Below are 17,995 nucleotides of genomic sequence, written 5' to 3'. Positions count from 1 at the left end.
GCCCAGCAGAACCTCTGGACCAGGCGGGACGCAGTGGTATCCCGTAGGGGACACCCTCCCCTTTCCGGGGGTATATGATTTGTCCTGGCCCAGAGCAGAATTTGGGGCGTGTACCCCCAGTTACTTATTTTTTCCTGTAAGTTTTTGTCAAGTTTGATTTTGGATAGATGCCCTCCCATGTGCCCTGCACCCAGCAGAGGCTCTGGACCAGGCGGGACGCAGTGGCATCTCATAGGGGACACCCTCCCCTTTCCTGGGGTATATGATTTGTCCTGGCCCAGAGCAGAGTTTGGGGTGTGTACCCCCAGTTACTATTTTTTTTCTGCGTGTTTTTGTCCAGTTTGATTTTGCATAGATGCCCTCGTGAGTGCCTGGTGCCCAGTAGAGGCTCTGGGCCAGGCGGGACGCAGTGGCATCTTGTAGGGGACACCCTCCCCTTTCCTGGGGTATATGATTTGTCCTGGCCCAGAGCAGATTTTGGGGTGTGTATCCCCAGTTACTTATGATTCATGATTTTATGACATCATTATGTATTTATGATAATATCGGAATCCTGATGATTTTGATTGTGTAAATTTATTGTCGGTCTTGACGGCGAGAGTCTCCTGATTACAGCGATATATCATACAGGGTACCCCATTATTTATTTTGGGGTTCAGGGGCATTTTAAATTTGGCTTGACGTTGCTGTAGCTGTCAACTTTTCTTCTTTGTTAGTGACTGAAATTTCACACAAATAAGGAACTGGGAACTAGGAACCAACTTCAGCGTCGTTTCATGGAAAGGGATATTTGGAGATGAGATTTTGCCACAAGCCAGTTTTTCAATTAACAGAGACTAAACGTACAATTAGCGGGGTGGGGGTGTCACAAAATTGTTTGAGCTTACAAAGGAGGTCCCGTACCACAGGTTTCTGGTATTGCCTCGTTTACCCCTGGGCTGTGGGTCGAGGAAGAGCGAGCCAGCGAGCCTGCTCAGGGCCAGGCGGGGAGCCCGAGTCCGCCGCGGAAGCCTCCTTCTTCCGCCGTTCCACACACCCCGCATTTGAATTGAACTTCTATCTAATACTGTGCCCGTTCACCGCCTGACCTCGCCTTCTGAAACAATCCGGCCGATCTGTGTGCATTCCCACAGAAATAACCTGAATTTAGCATTAGTATCAATGAATTTGTTCATAACTTTTAGGACAACGTCGTGGGGAGGCGCCTGCAGCGAATGGCGCGCCCGGCCCGTCCTGCCTGCAGGAGCCCCCCCCCAGAGAAACTCCCCGCCCCCTTTTGGGCCGAGCTGCGACGCAGTCCGAACGTGGCCAGGTGGGGTAGGCACGTCCTGCGGGCCGCAGTTCAGGCCCACCGTCAAAACGCCCCCACTGCTCTCGTACCGGGGGAAGAACGGGGGGGGCGCGCACGCTGGCCCCAGCTAAAACCCGCGCGCACAGGGGCGGGGAGGGCGAGCGTGATTTGCCCCCCGCTGAGGGCAGGCGGGCCAGGGGAGGAGCAGGCGGGCCACTTTGCCCGGCGTTTGCCTGCTGCGCTCACGTGGGAACGCGCCGCGTCGCAAGCGCTGCTCCGGCCTCCTGCCTCGCAGCAGTTTCTCCTCCAGCCGCGAGGCGGTGCTCAGCCTACCTAGGCGGGCGGGCGTTCAGGCCCGGCGTGCTCCTCCTCTTCCTCCGTCCTGACCCGGCAGCGCCGGAGCATGGCGGCGGCGTTCAAGAAGGCGGCCAAGTCGGGCCAGCGGCAGCACCGCGAGCGGGCCCAGGTGGGTGGTCGGGGCCGCTCCAATCCGCTCGAGGGCCGCTCGGGTCGGGTCTCGCCTGCCGGGCTCCTCTGCGTGCCGGCGGCCACGAGGGCCCTTGGGACGGTGGGAGGGCGCCGGGCGGGGAGGCGGCGGCGCAGGGGCTGCGCTGCCTCGGAGTTCCTGCCCTGCCTCCCTCCCTGCCTTCTAGGCCCGCCCGTCCGCCGCGGCGGCTCAGGAGCAGGGTCTGAGGCCGCCCCGCGGACGTGCTTCCGCCTGCGCTGTTTGACGCCTTGTCTTCCCCTCTTTTCTTCAGCCGGCTTCCCGAAAGCGCCTGGGCATCCTTGAGAAGAAGAAGGACTACCAGCTCCGGGCCGAGTGAGTAGTTCTTGCCCCGCGCCGCGTACCCCGCCTGGGGCTAGTGGCCAGGACTAGCCTGCGGCGGACCGCACTGCGCAAGGGCGCTGGCTCCCCGGGGCTGGGCCAGCGTGTCCAACAGGCAACCTTCGTGTTGCCGACAAGGCTTGCATCTTACGGGGGAGCGTAATGGCAGCTCTGCTGAGTCAGTTGGTCGTCCTCCTGCTGTTAGTCTGGAGTCCAGGTCGAAAGGAAGCGACCCGTTCCAGAGGCACAGCTGTGTCAGTTGGCTGTGGCAAAAGTGGCCCTTGGAGACCCAGTAAGGCAATAATGGCAGCCAGAAGTTTTTCCATCTGCTCCTCCTCCATCACCTCCCAACAGCCCCCTGAGTCTCAGACCCAGAGCTGTTGATATCCCCTTCCTAAATCCGACAAAGAAAAAAAGAACTAGTAAACTATGCAAGTTTTAATTTTGGCCCAGGTTTGACTTAGTCAACTGCATTGAGAAGTTTTAAGTTGAAGCAGAGTTATGTGTATCCCAAACAAATAAACTTAATGGTTACTGTTTGGTTGGGGATAGAGCATTCAAAAAATCTCTAGCACTTCTTTGGTTTTACACCTTCTGAGTGTCTTTGGTAAGTGGCTGGCAACTAGTATTGTATGTAGTAAAACATAAGCACTGTGCTACTGAATCGGAGCAAAAGGCCACCTAGCCTGGCATCCTGCTTGCACTCTGGCCAACCTGATTGATAATTGGTCAGTTGCCTGCTTTGGATGGGGTCCTATTCCCTCTTACAAAAGATAAGAAATGAAGGGAATTACAATTAAGAAAAAAGAATCATCTTGCGATTCCTTTGGACAAAGAAGAGGAATTTGGCCACTGACTGTTGATAGCTTGTTGGTATCAGCCAAAAAACATTTCATGTACCAATGCAATGATCTACCAGAAAGTTCCTCAAGTAGTCTGCACTCTATGTGGGGCTGCCCTTGAGGTTGGTCCGGAAGCTGCAGCTGGTGCAAAATGCGGCGGTGAGACTGCTCACTGGGGCAAGGTATCACCAATATGTCACCCTGCTGCTGAAAGAATTGCACTGGCTGCCCATTTGCTACCGGGCCAAGTTCAAGGTTCTAGTTTTGGTGTCAGACAGGTGCCATTTCTGTTATCTTTTCAGCGCCTATTAAAGGCTTTCCTCTTTCAACAAGCCTTTTAAGGAAAGACCTTATCCCAGTCTGTACCTGTGCTGGAATTGCTTTTTAATATGTTTTTAAACTTTTTTAAAAGCGTTAAGATATTTTTAAGAAGTTTTTCAAATGTTATATGATGTTCCTAGGGTTTTGTTCTTTGTTTGCTGCCATGGACTCCTGGGAAGAAGGGATGGTACCTGTGGAGGAAAGTGCCTTATTTGTGTGGAAAGGCCATGCTGACATGTTGCTTTGTTGTTTTTCAGTGACTACCATAAGAAGCAGAATGTGCTCCAGGCACTTCGCAAGAAAGCCCAGGAGAAGAATCCGGATGAATTCTATTTCAAAATGGCCCGTGTGCAGCTCCAGGTGAGGGTCTGCCTTGGGCAGCAGCCCGGCATGTGTGGGGATGCAGTTTCCTGCTTCTTTGTTTTACACACATGCCAAATAGTCTTATGAGCCTGGACATAGAACAGGATGGGACCAATTTTGAAGTAGAGTCTTCTGTGACCTGCTTGGATGGTTCTTAAATAGTATTAGACAAATTCACCGAGGATTAGGCTGTATTCTGTCTCCAGTGTCAGAAGCAGCGTGCTTCTAAATACCTGGTGCTGTTAATTGCAAATGGGGAGAATGTTGTTGCATTCGGGTCCTGCTTGTAGGTGTCCTATTGGTGCATTTGGTTGGCCTGTGAGAAGAGAATTTTGGACTAGATCGGCCTTTGGCCTGATCCAGTTTCAGGATACCTTTTATGTGGGGCTGTGTTGAAGGCTTTGTGTGGAGTAGATTCTGCAGTAGACATTCATGACCTGACTGACTGGGTGGTGGTGGTGATAACGTGTTCTTGCCTGCGTCTGTCTGTCCACCCTGTCTTTCCTACATATGACGGTAGTGCAAGAAGTTCCCTCCTTGCTACTTGTGTCCTTGGAGCATTGCTCTGAAATGAAGTAGCCAGAGTTTTTCCCAGAGTGCAGATGAGGGTTACCGGCCATTTGGTACAAAATGCTCTGCATCTGTTGCTGTGGTGGGTCTCCTTGTAGGCGCACGTGGCCCTTTTGCAATCTGAGCCACAGCCCCACTGTCCTTCTCGGAGCTCAATGCATATGTTCACTTGCTGGCAGGCTGGAGTTCACGTGATTAAGCAACAGGAAGAAGAGGCTACGCTGGAGCAGCAGAAGCTGATGAAAACCCAGGACCTGAAATACATTGAAATGAAGCGAGTGGCTGAGGTCAAGGTCAGAGCATATTCCTTCTCCTCTGGGATTCCCACTTGAGCTAGATGGCCCAAGGAGAATCACAGGCTGGCTGTGAAGGGTGAGTGGGCACCCTCGTCTGGGCTGCTCCCTGATCTAAGGTCACAGCTGCCATGGGGAGATGGAATGTTTGGGGAAAGGGGGGAGGGCAGTTGGAAGAGATTGGGGGGAGTTGGAGAAGAAAGAATCTAGGAAGGGAGGCAGGAAGGGAAAGTGGCTGTGGGCTGGAATGGCTCTGAGGAGGAGCAAGGGATCTGGCAGCCTGCGATGCCTGAGCTGAGGAAGAGGCGTGCTCCTCATTGAGCCGGGTAGCAGGCAGCGCCCTGCCGAAGCAGCAGGACTTCATGCGGGACTTGGTTTCTTTTATGAGAGCCCAATATTGGCGAAGGATTTGTTTAATAATAAAGTAATTGGTTTTTTCCTCTAAAAGTCTGAAGTGCTGGCCTGGGTTTAGCATGCACCTCCCAGATTCCCTGAGCCACACTGCTTTTGGAGGAATGCAAAGCAGAATGCAGCTCTAGGCATCAAGACCATGAGTGACTGTACCCTTGTGGGTGTAACAAAAACTAGCCCCGCATTAGAACCTTGTGGCCAAGGAAATGGATTTTTACAATGTGATGGGAAAGGGAAATTTCCCTCTTGCAAAGCACATCATGGCAGGAGGAAGGCCAGCCAGCTGGCTGGCCGTAAAGCTGTGAAGCATTAAAGGTGGCTTACAAGGAAGCTGGTGGTGCAGTCCCATCAGGTTCCTTTGAAATGCAAGTCTGGCTGGAATGTGCTCCATGTGGGAGCCCCCAATTAGTGTTGATCCCTGCAGAAAGCAAGGCTTGCAGTCAGCACTGAATTCACCACAATGTCCGCTTTGCTTTCGACAAGAATCTTTGCAGATGCAACTTGGGTTGACTGCAAAAATCCTTCCTAATTAAATTAAAACTAGAGCTGAAAAGGAATAACTGAGCGCATACGTTGAGCGTAATTATGATTCTTCCTGTGAAGTTTATCAGCTGAGCCTTTTTGTATGAGGCCGAAAGGGGCCTGTCTCGGGCAGCATCCTGTTCTGACAGTGGTCAAGCAGATGTGCAGGCAGGACCTGAGCACCACACACCCCTCTCCACTTGCAATTCCCAGCAACTGGCATACTGTCTCCAATAGTGGAGCTAGAACTTAGCCATTTTGGCTAGTAGCCACTGATGTCTTTTGATGTCAGGTGATTAACAAATGGGCTGCCTCCCACCTGATCTTTTCCCTCCGAGCATTAAATGTCAGTGCTTTCTGAGGGGAATGTTGCTTTTAGACAGGCTGGTTTGCTAATGGGATGGAAATGGGACATTAGGAATACTTGCCGGAAGCCTTACGGGAGGGGCTGGTGTTCTCAGAATGCACCCTGACCTTGCCTTTCAGGAACTAGGGGCAATGCCTGACCTCTCCATACAAAGGAGGAGATTTCTCAATTGGGCAGAGTGTGCTTGAGTGGCAGCCAAGGGTGGAAAGGAGGTCCAAGATGAATAAAAGTATATCCTTGATACTTCCAATTTTGGCTGAAAAGATGGCGGCATTGAACAAGAACGTGGAATGGCCCTGCCCTCAACCAAGACTTGTCAGTGTAGCTGCACCCCAACAATGAAGGGGCAGTACTCATGTTTGTCTGACGTATTTGCCTATGCTTACAGCTTGGTTTATGGCTACATGTGGGGTTGGGAAGGAATATTCCTCTAGGATAGAGTGGTTATAGAGCTCTTCCGCGTGTCCCTTGGCTCGCTCATGTGAGCTGTCTGCCCTGTGACCAGCCTTCTGCAGAGCCCCTGTTCTGTGTGAGGCATTATGGTCTGATGCTGCTGCTAATATATTGAATTTATTTCCCGCCCTTCCTCCCAGTAGGAGCCCAGGGCAGGAAACAAAAACACTAAAAGCATGTTTAAAAAAGACTTTAAAATATATTAAAACAAAACTTATTTTAAAACATTAAAACAATTTCTAAAAGCTTTAACAACATTAGAAAGCAATTCCAAGACAGATGCAGACTGGGATAAGGTCTCCACTTAAAAGGCTTGTTGAAAGAGGAAGGTCTTCAGTAAGCACCGAAAAGATAACGGAGATGGTGCCTGCCTAATATTTAAGGGGAGGGGATTCCACAGGGTAGGTGCCGACACTATAAAGGTCTGTTTCCCATGTTGTGTGGAATGGACCTCCTGATAAGATGGCATCTGCAGGAGGCCCTCACCTGCAGAGCGCAGTGACCAACTGGGTATATATAAGGGGTAAGACAGTCTTTCAGGTATCCTGGTCCCAAGCTGTATAAGGCTTTATACACCAAAACTAGAACTTAGAACTTAGCCAGTAGCTAATAGGTAGCCAGTGCAATTCTTTCAGTAGCAGAATGACATGTTGGCGATACCCTCCCCCAGTGAGCAGTCTCGCCACTGCATTTTGCACCAGCTGCAGCTGTTGGATCAACCTCAAGGGCAGCCCAACATCCCCCACCAGTTCCAGCTTGGGTGATTTCACGTGGTTCCCAGCAAAGCCAGATGGAGGTTGAGTCCCTTTTTCTCTCTCAGAAAATCGAAAGGCTGAAGTCGGAGCTCCATCTGCTGGATGCTGAGGGAAAGCAGCCAAACAAGCACACTTTTTTTTTTGACACAAAGAAAGAAGGTAAGGATGTCCCTTGTTGTGTCAGCTAGGCGGGGGGGGGGGATTTCTAATTTTTTCCTTAGGAAAAGTGATCTCCCTGACCATGCTGGGATGAGGAATCTTACACTGCACTGAAGGATGTTGGGAAGGGTGTGGGTGGGAGTGGAGAGGAGGCCACCCAAAGCCACCTGGCTGCTCTGGCTTCTGTGTGACTCTTTCTTAAACTCTTGCTACCAGTTGTCTACCGGGCCCAATTCAAGGTGTTGGTATTGACCTTTAAAACCCTAAACAGTTTCGGCCCAGTTTATCTGAAGGAGCGCCTCCAGAGTCACCAATTATGCCGCCTGACAAGATCAGCCTCACAAGATCAGCCTCACAAGACCTTCTCTCGGTCCCACCGGTTAAAATAGCTAGGCTGGTGCGGACCAGAGAGAGGGCCTTCTCGATTGTGGCCCCCCCCCTCTGGAACTCCCTTCCTCTCAATCTTCGACATGCTCCCTCCCTGACAGGTTTTCGCCGAGCCTTAAAGACCTGGCTATTCAGGCAGGCCTATGGGATTGGGGAGGGATAGTTTTATGATGTTTTAATTGGAAACTGATTTTAAATTGACTATGACTGTGGTTTATTTTGTATATTGTATATGATGTATTGTTTTTTATTGTAAGTCGCCTAGAGTGTCCATTAACCTGGACAGATAGGCGACCAATAAATAAAATTATTATTATTATTATTGCTTTTGTGGCAAGTAATTTTTCTGAGCTGCCTTTGCCAATCTCAGGGCTTTCCTTTTTCCCCAGTGCAGGGATTTGATGTTGCTGCCCATCTGAACACAGCTCCTGAGCTGGTGGGCAGAGTGTACAACCGGCCGACCCTTCCAAGGCTGCAGAAGGAAGCCGTCCAAGGAGCCAACACTGCGGCCCAGCTGCGGGTCAGTACAGCTGCTGCTTTGAAAGGTGGTCCTTATCAGCTCCCCAAAAATTCTGACAAGTGCCTCTGTTCTCACCCTGTCTTACCCTGCTGTTGTGGAGTGATTGTACACTTAGGGTTGTCTCCAGTTAAGTTCTGCTTGGAGTAGACCCATAGAAATGAATGGGCCTAAGTGAGTCATGCCTATGAATGTCAGTGGGTGTTCTCAGAGTGTGACTAATGTTGAATATCAGTGCAAGTGTCGCAGGGATTAGAAGCAATTTACTGGAGTTCTCTAGTCTCAAGATCTCAGGTACCAGGGTGACCTGTTAATTATACAGCCACGAGATTGGCTGTATACTATAATCATGGATTTTTCACGATCCGCAATGTTAAATTGAAAATACACCCCATGGCATTCTGATGCTTTCCATAAGCTCATTTCAAAACAAAACCTTACAGAACTTACAGTCCTGAACTCAGAAATGCTTGCTTAACAACCCTCTAAATTTTCATGGCGATACACAAAACAGTCAGTGAGAATTGAGAGTTCAAAGTGTAAAAAGAGAGAAAACCCAGAGCCCTTTTGGACTTTTTTCTGTTGAAATTCATTAAAAATCAGCCATGTTCATAGGGCACTTGTAATCCTGTTACTGATCTTGTCCCGTACTCTGACCTTCATCTTCTGCAGTTTTAAAGTTTTTTTAAAAAATTCCTGGCTGATTTTTCATTAATTGTAGAAATTTTGCATTGAACGCAATTATAAGGCCCGACATGCTCAGTAAGAACCAACTGTCAGTATTCTGAAAGCCAGACTTATAGCTGCTGGGCTTGCCTAATCAGGGCCACACCCACACCAGACCTTTTTCACTTTAGACAGTCCTGGCTTCCCCCAAAGCATCCTGGGAAGTGTAGTTTGTGAAGGGTGCTGAGAAGAGACTCCTGTCCCCCTGATAGAGCTCCAGTGGCCAGAGTGGTTTTACAGTCAGCCACTCTGATTGAAGGTCTGTGAGGGGAACAGGGCATCTCCTAGCAACTCTCAGGACCCTTCACTAACTACACTTCCCAGGATTCTTTGGGAGAAGCCATGATTGTAGAGTGAAATAATGGTCTAGTGTGGATGTGGCCAGGGACAGCTTTGGTTTAAATTTGGGTGGGAGGCTACATGTGCCTGCTGTAGAATAAAAAAGTGGGGGAAACACTGAAAAGCTGTTCACAATGTTTTCCTTTTGGAAAGGAAAGGGGCTTCCCCTCTGCCCAATGCCCGCCTACCCAATCCTCTCCCCCTTCTCCCCTCTCCTTCCTGCCCTCCTCCCCCCAAGGTCAGTTCCACCTATCCTAAGCATGATTGCACAGAAATAAATCCCATTGAACTCAAAAGGTATGCAAAAAAGCACCCTCTCTTCTCCCTTCTATTCCCTCCCTCTTGTCCCTTCCCCCTTACTTTGTCCCTCCCTCCTGCTCCCCATCTCCTTCCAATCCCCTCCTTCCCCTCCTGCTCCCCTTGGTCCGTTTAACCTATTTTAAGCATGATTGCACGGGAGTAAATCCCATTGAACTCAATAAACATGCAAATGATCAGACCTGTCCTCCCCACCTCCTTCCATCACCTCCTTTTGCCCCTTCCCTCCCCCTTCCTTTACCCCTCCCCTTCCAATCCCCTCTTTCTGCTCCCCTCTCTCCTCCCTTTCTCCTGCCTTCCTCCTCCTCCTCCCCCATGGTCAGTTTTACCTATCCTAGCCGTGATTGCATGGGAGTAAATCCCATTGAGCTCAGTAAGCATGCAAATGATCAATCCATTCTCAGCAAACTTGCACAGGCTCCCATTTCTTACCTCCTGGATTAAAAAGCAGAGAAATGCACTAATAGGCTAAAAACGTAGTTTAAGAACCTACCTATAGCCCACAGATATTTCTATCAAACGTTAAAAAGCAGGGAAATTGGGCAGCTATAGTGAATGCACCAGGAGAGCAGGAGACCTGACCTCCTCTCTGAGATATTGTACTGCCCTACACATTTGTCAAAATGCAAACACCATTTGGGTTGGTCTTTCACAGTCTAATTCACTTCCTGTGTTGCTTTGGAGAATTTGGTAACTTGTGCCTCTGAGCATATGGTGAGTGGTGGCAACACCTGCAATCAGCCCAAATAATAGAAACAAGACATGTGCTGTGCTGATCTTGTTTTAGCAGGGAAGAATTAACAATATTAAACAGTTGATATAGTTCTGATAGTCACTTTAAATATATTTGATTTACTTTGCAATTTTAATGACGTTTCCTATAGTAAATCATTATTTTTTTTTGCTTCTGTTTCTGTGAATATGTGAAGCACAGCAACACTGCAAATATACACTAAAAAACGCGAAAAACAATTGTGGAATAATGGCACTAACTATTTTGCAGAATGGTCTCCAGTGGACATTAGGAGTCTCTCAGTTTGCACAAGATAAAACAGTGGGAGGTGAAATATATTCTAGCAAATTTCTAGGTGTGCTGTATGTTTTTAATTGCCCATGCCCACCTTTCCTTAAGTGGAGTGGTTTAAGCATAGCAGGCTGAAAACATGCATCTTGGGCAGGCTAAGTATGTTTTTTCTAACAGCCAGAGTCATTGTTTAAGTAGCAACATATTGTAATCAGTCTGATTTTTTTTATTAAACTGCAGTTTCATATCCAACTGTTAAAAAGGTAAAGGTGTCCCCGCGTTTATAGTGCGAGTCATTTCCAACTCTTAGGGTGACGTCTTGCGACATTTACAAGGCAGACCGTATATATGGGGTGGGATTGCCAGTTCCTTCCCCAGCCTTTCTTTACCCCCCAGCATATGCCAGGTACTCATTTTACTGACCACGGATGGATGGAAGGCTGAGTGGACCTCGACCCCTTTTACTGGAGATTCGACTTCCTCCTTCCTTTGGAATCAAACTCCAGCCATGAGCAGAGCTTTTGGCTGCATTACTGCCGCTTACCACTCTGCTCCCAAAATAGAAATAGAACATAACCTCCAATTTGAAACACAAAAGGCTGTCTTCACCATCATGACATTGACCAATAAAAAGGTTTTGAAATTAATAAAAATAAATTTGACACAGGTTTCTAGGATGAATAAGGGAAACAACATTTTCTAGGTAAGATTCTCTGTAGAAACAGTAGTAACACAGGAAATAATAATAATAATAATAAAATTTTATTTCTAAGCCGCCTATCTGGCCGAATTAACGGCCACTCTAGGCGGCGTACATAAAAGGATAGGATAAATACAATATAAAATACAACATATAAGCAAAAACATCAACTGTAATTAATCTAAAAACCACCCACAACTGCAACAAGATAAAAACTAGTCTGCCCCAAGAATCTTGTAAGCCCATCTGAATAACCAGGTTTTCAAGGCTTGGCGGAAGCTTGGCAGGGAGGGGGCATGGCGAAGGTCATAGGGCAGGGAATTCCAGAGGGTGGGGGCCACAATCGAGAACGCCCTCTCTCTGGTCCGCACCAGCCTAGCTGTTTTAACTGGTGGGACCAAGAGAAGGTCTTGTGAGGCTGATCTCGTCGGGCGGCATATTTGGTGATGCTGGAGGCGCTCCTTCAGATAAACTGGGCTGAAACCGTAAAGGGATTTAAAGGTTAATACCAACACCTTGAATTGGGCCCGGTAAACAACTGGTAACCAGTGTAGGTCTTCTAACACCGGAGTGATGTGATCACGGCGACGGCTGTTCTTAATCAAACATGCCGCCGCGTTGTGCACCAGCTGTAATTTCCGGACCGTTTTCAAGGGTAACCCAACGTAGAGCGCATTACAGTAGTCTAAGCGGGAGGAGACCAGGGCATGTATCACCCGTGGGATCAGGTGGATAGGAAGGTAGGGTCGCAGCCTCTGTATCAGATGTAATTGATACCAAGCTGCCCGGCTCACTGCCGAGACCTGAGCCTCCATGGACAGCTGGGAGTCAAGAATGACCCCGAGGCTGCGGACCTGGTCCTTCAGGGGCAGTCTTACCCCATTAAACACCAAGTCTAAATCTCCCAACCTTCCCTTGTCCCCCACGAGCAGCACCTCGGTCTTGTCGGGGTTCAACTTCAGCTTGTTCCTTCCCATCCATCCACTCACGGATTCCAGGCACTTGGACATGGTGTTCACAGCCAACTCTGGTGAAGATTTAAACGAGAGATAGAGCTGAGTGTCATCCGCATATTGGTGGCACTGCAGCCCAAATCTCCTGATGATGGCCCCCAGCGGCTTTACATAGATGTTGAATAGCAGGGGGGAGAGGATAGAATAATAATAATAATACATTTAATTTTTGTGTCGCCTATCTGGCCGAAGCCACTCTAGGCGACGTACATATTAAAATTCAGTAAAATACAATAAATACAAAATAAAATACAATGCAGTCAATACTAATGCAGGCATAAAACTATGTAGGGCAATCAGTAACAATTTTCACAAAGACAATAAACAATCACAGAAAAATTAGCCCACCCCGGAGGTCCCAAAGGCCTGTCCAAAGAGCCAAGTTTTTAAGGCTCGGCGAAATGTATCCAGGGAAGGGGCTTGGCGGAGATCAAACGGGAGGGAGTTCCAGAGAGTGGGGGCCACCACTGAAAATGCCTTCTCTCTAGTCCCCACCAACCTAGCTGTTTTAGTTGGTGGGACGGAGAGAAGGCCCTGCGTGGCTGATCTAGTCGGGCGGCACACCACAACTGAGAGGCCAAGGGTCTGAAACCTCATCTCCCAATGCCACCCGTTGATGCCTGTCTGAAAGATAGGAACGGAACCACCGTAAAACAGTGCCCCCAATTCCCATTCCCTCTAGGCGATCCTGAAACCGATCCCACTGGGCCGGAATGCAACTGGCCGGCTCTGGCCCACTTCCTGTACCCACGGCATGCGGAATCGTGCTCTTCAGACGCTCAATTTTATCAGCAAAGTGTTCAGCAAATATGTCACAGGAGGCTTTAGAATGTTCCATGGGTTCCTGTGCAACTGGACCGACCAGGCTACGGACCACTTGGAACAACCTCCTGGGACAACACTCTGTGGATCCATTGTTGCCACTTGGTAGGCAGCTATTGCTGCTCTCACCAGTGTCCGATCGTCATTGGAGCGAGATTTCCGCCACCAGCGCTCTAGTCGTCTCACCTCCTGTCTCAGACCCCGCAACCGTGGTGTATACCAGGGTGCAATCTGAGTTGTATTCAGGGGGAGAGGACATTTTGGAGCCACCCGGTCTATTGCCCCGGTGATCTCCCTGTTCCACTCCATCACCAGGGTTTCGACCGGGCGACCTTCAGACAGCTCCATATCTCCCAGCGCATTCAGGAATCCCTTAGGCTCCATCAGGCGCCTGGGACGGACCATCTTAATAGGTCCCTGTCCCCTGCGGAGGGTGTGCAGCATTGAGAGGTCTATATTTACCAGATAGTGATCTGACCATGACACGGGGCTAGAAAAAACAGCCCCCACTTTCAGAGCACTTCCTCCCCCTTTCGAGACAAACACAAGGTCAAGAGCATGACCGGCTACATGGGTGGGCTCAGTATTACTAAGGCGCAGTTCCCAGGAAGTCATGGTTTCCATGAAATCCCAAGGAGCTCCCATGAGAGTTGCCTCGGCGTGCAGGTTAAAATCCCCCAAAACCAATAGGCTGGGGGAAAGGACCCGCACGCCCAAGACAATCTCGAGCACCTCGGTCAGGGAGTCTGCCGTGCAGCGGGGTGGGCGGTACACCAGCAGAATCCCTAGACTGCCGTTTGGGCCCAACCTCCAGTACATGCAGTCAACAAACTTGGTCTCATGAAGAGGAAAGAAGCAAAGTAAGAAGAACACCAACAAACATGCAAAAATGTAATTCTCCACCTTTGGAGATGACAGGTGTTGCCACCACTCACCGTATGGTCAGAGGCACATGCTACTAAATTCTTCCAAGCTACACAGGAAGTGGATTGGACTGTGAAAGACCAACCCAAATTGTGTTTGCATTGTTACAAACGTGTAGGGCAGTACAATATCTCAGAGAGGAGGTCAGGTCTTCTGCTCCCCTGGTGAGCTGCCCAATTTCCCTGCTTTTTAAAGTTGGATAGAAATATTTGTTGGCTATAGGTATGTTCTTAAACCGCAACGTTTTTTGCCTATTAGTGAATCAGATCCTGGATGATGATAAGGGAAATAATAAGCCTAGGTTTGGCTGCTGTCGCTGATTGTATTTATAGCGCTCAGGTGTGTATGAGTTGGGACATGGGCCAGAGGAAGCCAGACACCTGCTTGGTGTGTTTGAGAGCAAAGCCCTTCTGCTTCCTCTCCTGCTCCTCTTGATTTGATTAATCTCTGGCCTAGCTAGCTGGCAGCTGCGCGTGTGGCTGCTGTCTGGGCGATGGAGGCACCCGCTTGGGTCCCGGAGGAGGTAGCCTCTTGACTGAAGGTGTGCAGCAGAGGAGTGCCCAGAGCTGCTCAGGCGGAGGGGGAGATAAGGCCCCCGCCCTCTTGCTGGCTGATTGATGAAGGAGCTGGACTAGTTCAGACGGGTGGCTTCTCTCAGTTTGCCAGGAGATTTGAGTCATCTTCTGCAGGCAGGACAAGTTTGGATCCATTCTCTTTGATAGTGCTAATTAGCTCCCGCTTGCCATGATATGGCTGTGCTCAGTCAAGCTGGGGTTGGCAGCCCGGAGCCTGTGAGGAGAGGCAACCTGTTCATTGGAGCTGGCATTTGGCCAGGTCCCCATGAGAGGCCTGAACTCACTCTGCACCTGCTCTGGCAAGACCGAAGACCTCAGGGGGTTCCGATGGGCCTCCCTCTCTTTGCTGACCCCTGTATATATTTGGGCACTTCCATGGCCTATGCCTGGATAGCTGGATTTAATGGGAGGGGCCTTCCCCTGAAAAACATTCCTCCAGCAAGGTCCTGGAATGAGTGGTTCATCTCTTGGATGAGACCGATTATCTGGATCCATTTCAGTTGGGTTTCAGGCCTGGTTTTGGCACAGAAACAGCCTTGGTCGCCCTGTATGATGACCTTTGTCGGCAGAGAGACAGGGCGAGTGTGACTCTGTTGATTGTCCTTGATCTCTCAGCGGCTTTCAATACCATCGACCAAGGTATCCTTCTGGGGACACTGGCTGAGTTGGGAGTTGGAGGTACTGCATTGCAGTGGTTCCGCTCCTGCTTGGCAGGTCGCCTCCAGAAGGTGGTGCTTGGGGAACATTGCTCGGCACCCTGGACTCTCCAGTATGGGGTTCCGCAGGGGTCAGTTCTGTCCCCCATGCTGTTCAACATCTACATGAAACCGTTGGGTGCAGTCATCTGGAGTTTTGGAGTGCATTGCCATCAGTATGCTGATGACACGCAGTTCTATTTCACCTTTTCATCTTCTTCAGGTGAGGCTGTCAATGTGCTGAACCGGTGCCTGGCTGCGACAATGAGGGCTAATAAACTGAGGTTCATTCCAGACAAGACTGAGATGCTGCTAGTGGGTGGTTCTTCTGACCAGATGGTGGATGTCCAACCTGTCCTGGATGGGGTTGCACTCCCCTGAAGGAGCAGGTTCGTAGCTTGGGGGTTCTCCTAGAACCATCTCTGTCACTTGAGGCTCAGGTAGCCTCTGTGGCACGGAATGCCTTCTACCAACTTCGGTTGGTGGCCCAACTACGTCCCTATCTGGACAGGGATAACCTGGCTTCAGTTGTCCATGCTCTGGTAACCTCCAAATTAGATTACTGCAATGCACTCTACGTGGGGCTGCCTTTGAAGACAGTTCAGAAACTGCAGCTTGTGCAAAATGCAGTGGCCAGATTGGTAACAGGGATCAGACGGTCCGAAGATATAAAACCAATTCTGGCCCACTTGCGTCGGCTGCCTGTATGTTTCCGAGCCCGATTCAAGATGCTGGTTTTGACCTATAAAGCCTTACACAACTTGGGACCACAATACCTGATGGAACGCCTCACCCGATACACTGCGTTCAAGATCAAAGGTCCTCCTCCGGGTGCCTACTCCAAGGGAAGCTCGGAGGGTGGCAACAAGGGAAAGGGCCTTCTCAGAGGTGGCCTTCAAATTATGGAATGATGAGGTGCGCCTGGCGCCAACACTGCTATCTGTTTGGCGCCAGGTCAAGACTTCTCTCCCAGGCATTTTAGCATGTGTTTTAAATTGCTTTTATATTGTTTTAAATTTTAAAAATGTGTTTTAAATTGTATATTTGTTTTAATGTTTTTGATTGTTGTAAAGCACCCAGAGAGCTTCGGCTATGGGGCGGTATACAAGTGCAATAAATAAATAAATAAACAAAAAAGAGGAGGCTAGGGGGAGCTGTTCAGCCTCAGCGTGTCCGTGGCTTCCCCTTGCTGCAGGCGGGCACCTGTTACCTGCTTTGCACGCTGAGCGCTTCACTGCAGGAAGCATTCTCATCTGATAAACACTTCCCCATCCATCCTGTGGCCCTTCAGCTGTTGTTGGACCAACTGCAGTTGGCCCCAGCCAGGGTGATGGAGCCACAGTCCAGCGAACCCTGGAGGGCAGCAGATTTGGGGAAGGCCTGCTTGAGGAGTGAAAAGTGGGACATGCCAGGAGCCTTCACTTCCAAAGGAGAAATTGCAGGCAGCCTCAGACACAGAGTAAGATGGGGGCTCTTACTGAGGGTAGGCAGGACTGTGTGGCATCTCCTTGAAGGCTGGTTTCTGTCCACTGCTAAAAACCAACAGAATTATTATTTTTTGTCTGAAGAAATTAGCCCGCCAGAGGAAGAGTCAGTACCACCTCCTGAGGCAGCGCATTGAGCGAGAACGGAAAATGTTTGTCGTTGCTCAGAAACTCCAGACGCGGAAGGATCTTTTGGTGAGGAGGGCGGGGAGGGGGCGACAGAGTCCTGCTCCTGGCTGAGATGGCAACTTCTGTCCCAGGAGCCTGAAGTGCACAGTGGCTCACCCGGGCTCATGGCGCTGCATTGCAGTGGCGGCTCCCGCTGCCTTCCTAGGTGATGGGGGACAGAGATCACTCGGGCCTTTCTTGCTTCACGGGGGGGGGGCATTTCAGATGGGCCGAGAAACCTGAGATTAGTTGCTTGCCTCCCTGCCACTTCCAAGCCCCTGAGTGTTGATGCTTTTTCGAGGGCTCATTTTCTTCTTCCCATTTTTTCCTCAATTTAGGACAAAGCCCAGAAAGTGAAGCTGAAGAAGGAAACTGTGAATCAGCCGGCTATTTACAAGTTCCAGTTCAGGCGGAAACGCTGACTGCTCCGTGCTGGGGGTGGAGTGTGAAGAAAGTGCCGTCCTGGGATGACTTGGAGGAGCCCCCCGGCCAAGTGGTGTTTTGAAAGGGGGCCACCTCAGTGTATAAATCGGTTTTCTTTTTCAGAATAAATAGAATCCTGTAATACCTACTTTTCAAACAAATTCAGTGGGAGTAATTCTAACTTTGATTGTTTGTGTGAGGGGGCTCATTTCACAGACAGAGATCAGAAGCCCAGGCCCTTAGCTGGCCTTTTCCAGCCTGCCCATCAGAGCAGGCAGAAAAGCGTCTCTGTCCAACTTCTGCATTGGATCACCTCTGTCTGAAATGCGAGTCGATGTACTGTAAATTCAGGGTCACTGCTGGAGACTTCCTCTGGTGTGGCATGACAAGGATGTGCCTGGCTTAGTGCCTTCCCCCGTGCTCTGGGGGAGAGTTCTAGTTGGCCGTGTGGATGGGCTTGCCTGCCCTTGGCTCATTTGGTGCTACTCCTGAAGGAGGCGAAAGAGGCTGTGGAGCCGGAGAGAGGTTTGGGTGCCTCTTTGCTGTTTCTGCACAAGACTCCCTTATTGACAAAGTCTGCAATACTCTGGCTGTCGAAGTTCATCTTCTGCCCTCCGCATGCTCAAGGTGCCCCATGCTGTGCTGGGCAGCAGGAAAAGGCTTCCAGAAAAGCCATCAGCTGGTGTGCTGCCACCGCACAGCTTCTC

At 49.8% G+C, this 17,995-nt stretch overlaps 1 protein-coding gene across 4 annotated transcripts; it reads left to right on the top strand.

The window, feature by feature from the left end:
- Positions 1 to 1,326: 1,326 nt before the first annotated feature.
- On the top strand, positions 1,327 to 17,436 carry UTP11 (UTP11 small subunit processome component). 4 transcript variants are annotated; one of them, XR_009759193.1, is made up of 8 exons: positions 1,329 to 1,757; positions 2,050 to 2,111; positions 3,538 to 3,640; positions 4,393 to 4,506; positions 7,080 to 7,173; positions 7,950 to 8,105; positions 16,782 to 16,892; positions 17,204 to 17,292. XR_009759193.1 is itself a non-coding variant. In XM_061597416.1 (8 exons), the coding sequence occupies exons 1-8, from the start codon at positions 1,695 to 1,697 to the stop codon at positions 17,285 to 17,287; spliced, it is 762 nt and encodes a 253-aa protein (XP_061453400.1). In that variant the 5' UTR covers positions 1,339 to 1,694; the 3' UTR covers positions 17,288 to 17,436. The 4 variants fall into 4 exon arrangements, 3 of the variants coding, with proteins under 3 accessions (XP_061453402.1, XP_061453401.1, XP_061453400.1); XM_061597416.1 differs by having other exon boundaries at positions 1,339 to 1,757; positions 7,950 to 8,080; positions 17,204 to 17,436; XM_061597418.1 differs by lacking the exon at positions 17,204 to 17,292 and having other exon boundaries at positions 1,327 to 1,757; positions 16,782 to 16,893.
- The last annotated feature ends 559 nt before the right edge of the window (positions 17,437 to 17,995 follow it).

This window comes from Rhineura floridana, chromosome 15 (assembly GCF_030035675.1).
Source record: "Rhineura floridana isolate rRhiFlo1 chromosome 15, rRhiFlo1.hap2, whole genome shotgun sequence".
Lineage (NCBI taxonomy): Eukaryota > Metazoa > Chordata > Lepidosauria > Squamata > Rhineuridae > Rhineura > Rhineura floridana.
The sequence above is the reverse complement of the archived record's forward strand: the minus strand, read 5'-3'. Positions and strand labels throughout refer to the sequence as shown.

Bases quoted from the DNA above. Each gene is read 5' to 3' on its own strand.
- UTP11 (XM_061597416.1), top strand. From the start codon at position 1,695: ATGGCGGCGGCGTTCAAGAAGGCGGCCAAGTCGGGCCAGCGGCAGCAC. The intron at 2,112-3,537 runs GTGAGTAGTTCT...GTTGTTTTTCAG, and splicing joins GACTACCAGCTCCGGGCCGA to TGACTACCATAAGAAGCAGA. The intron at 3,641-4,392 runs GTGAGGGTCTGC...ACTTGCTGGCAG, and splicing joins TGGCCCGTGTGCAGCTCCAG to GCTGGAGTTCACGTGATTAA.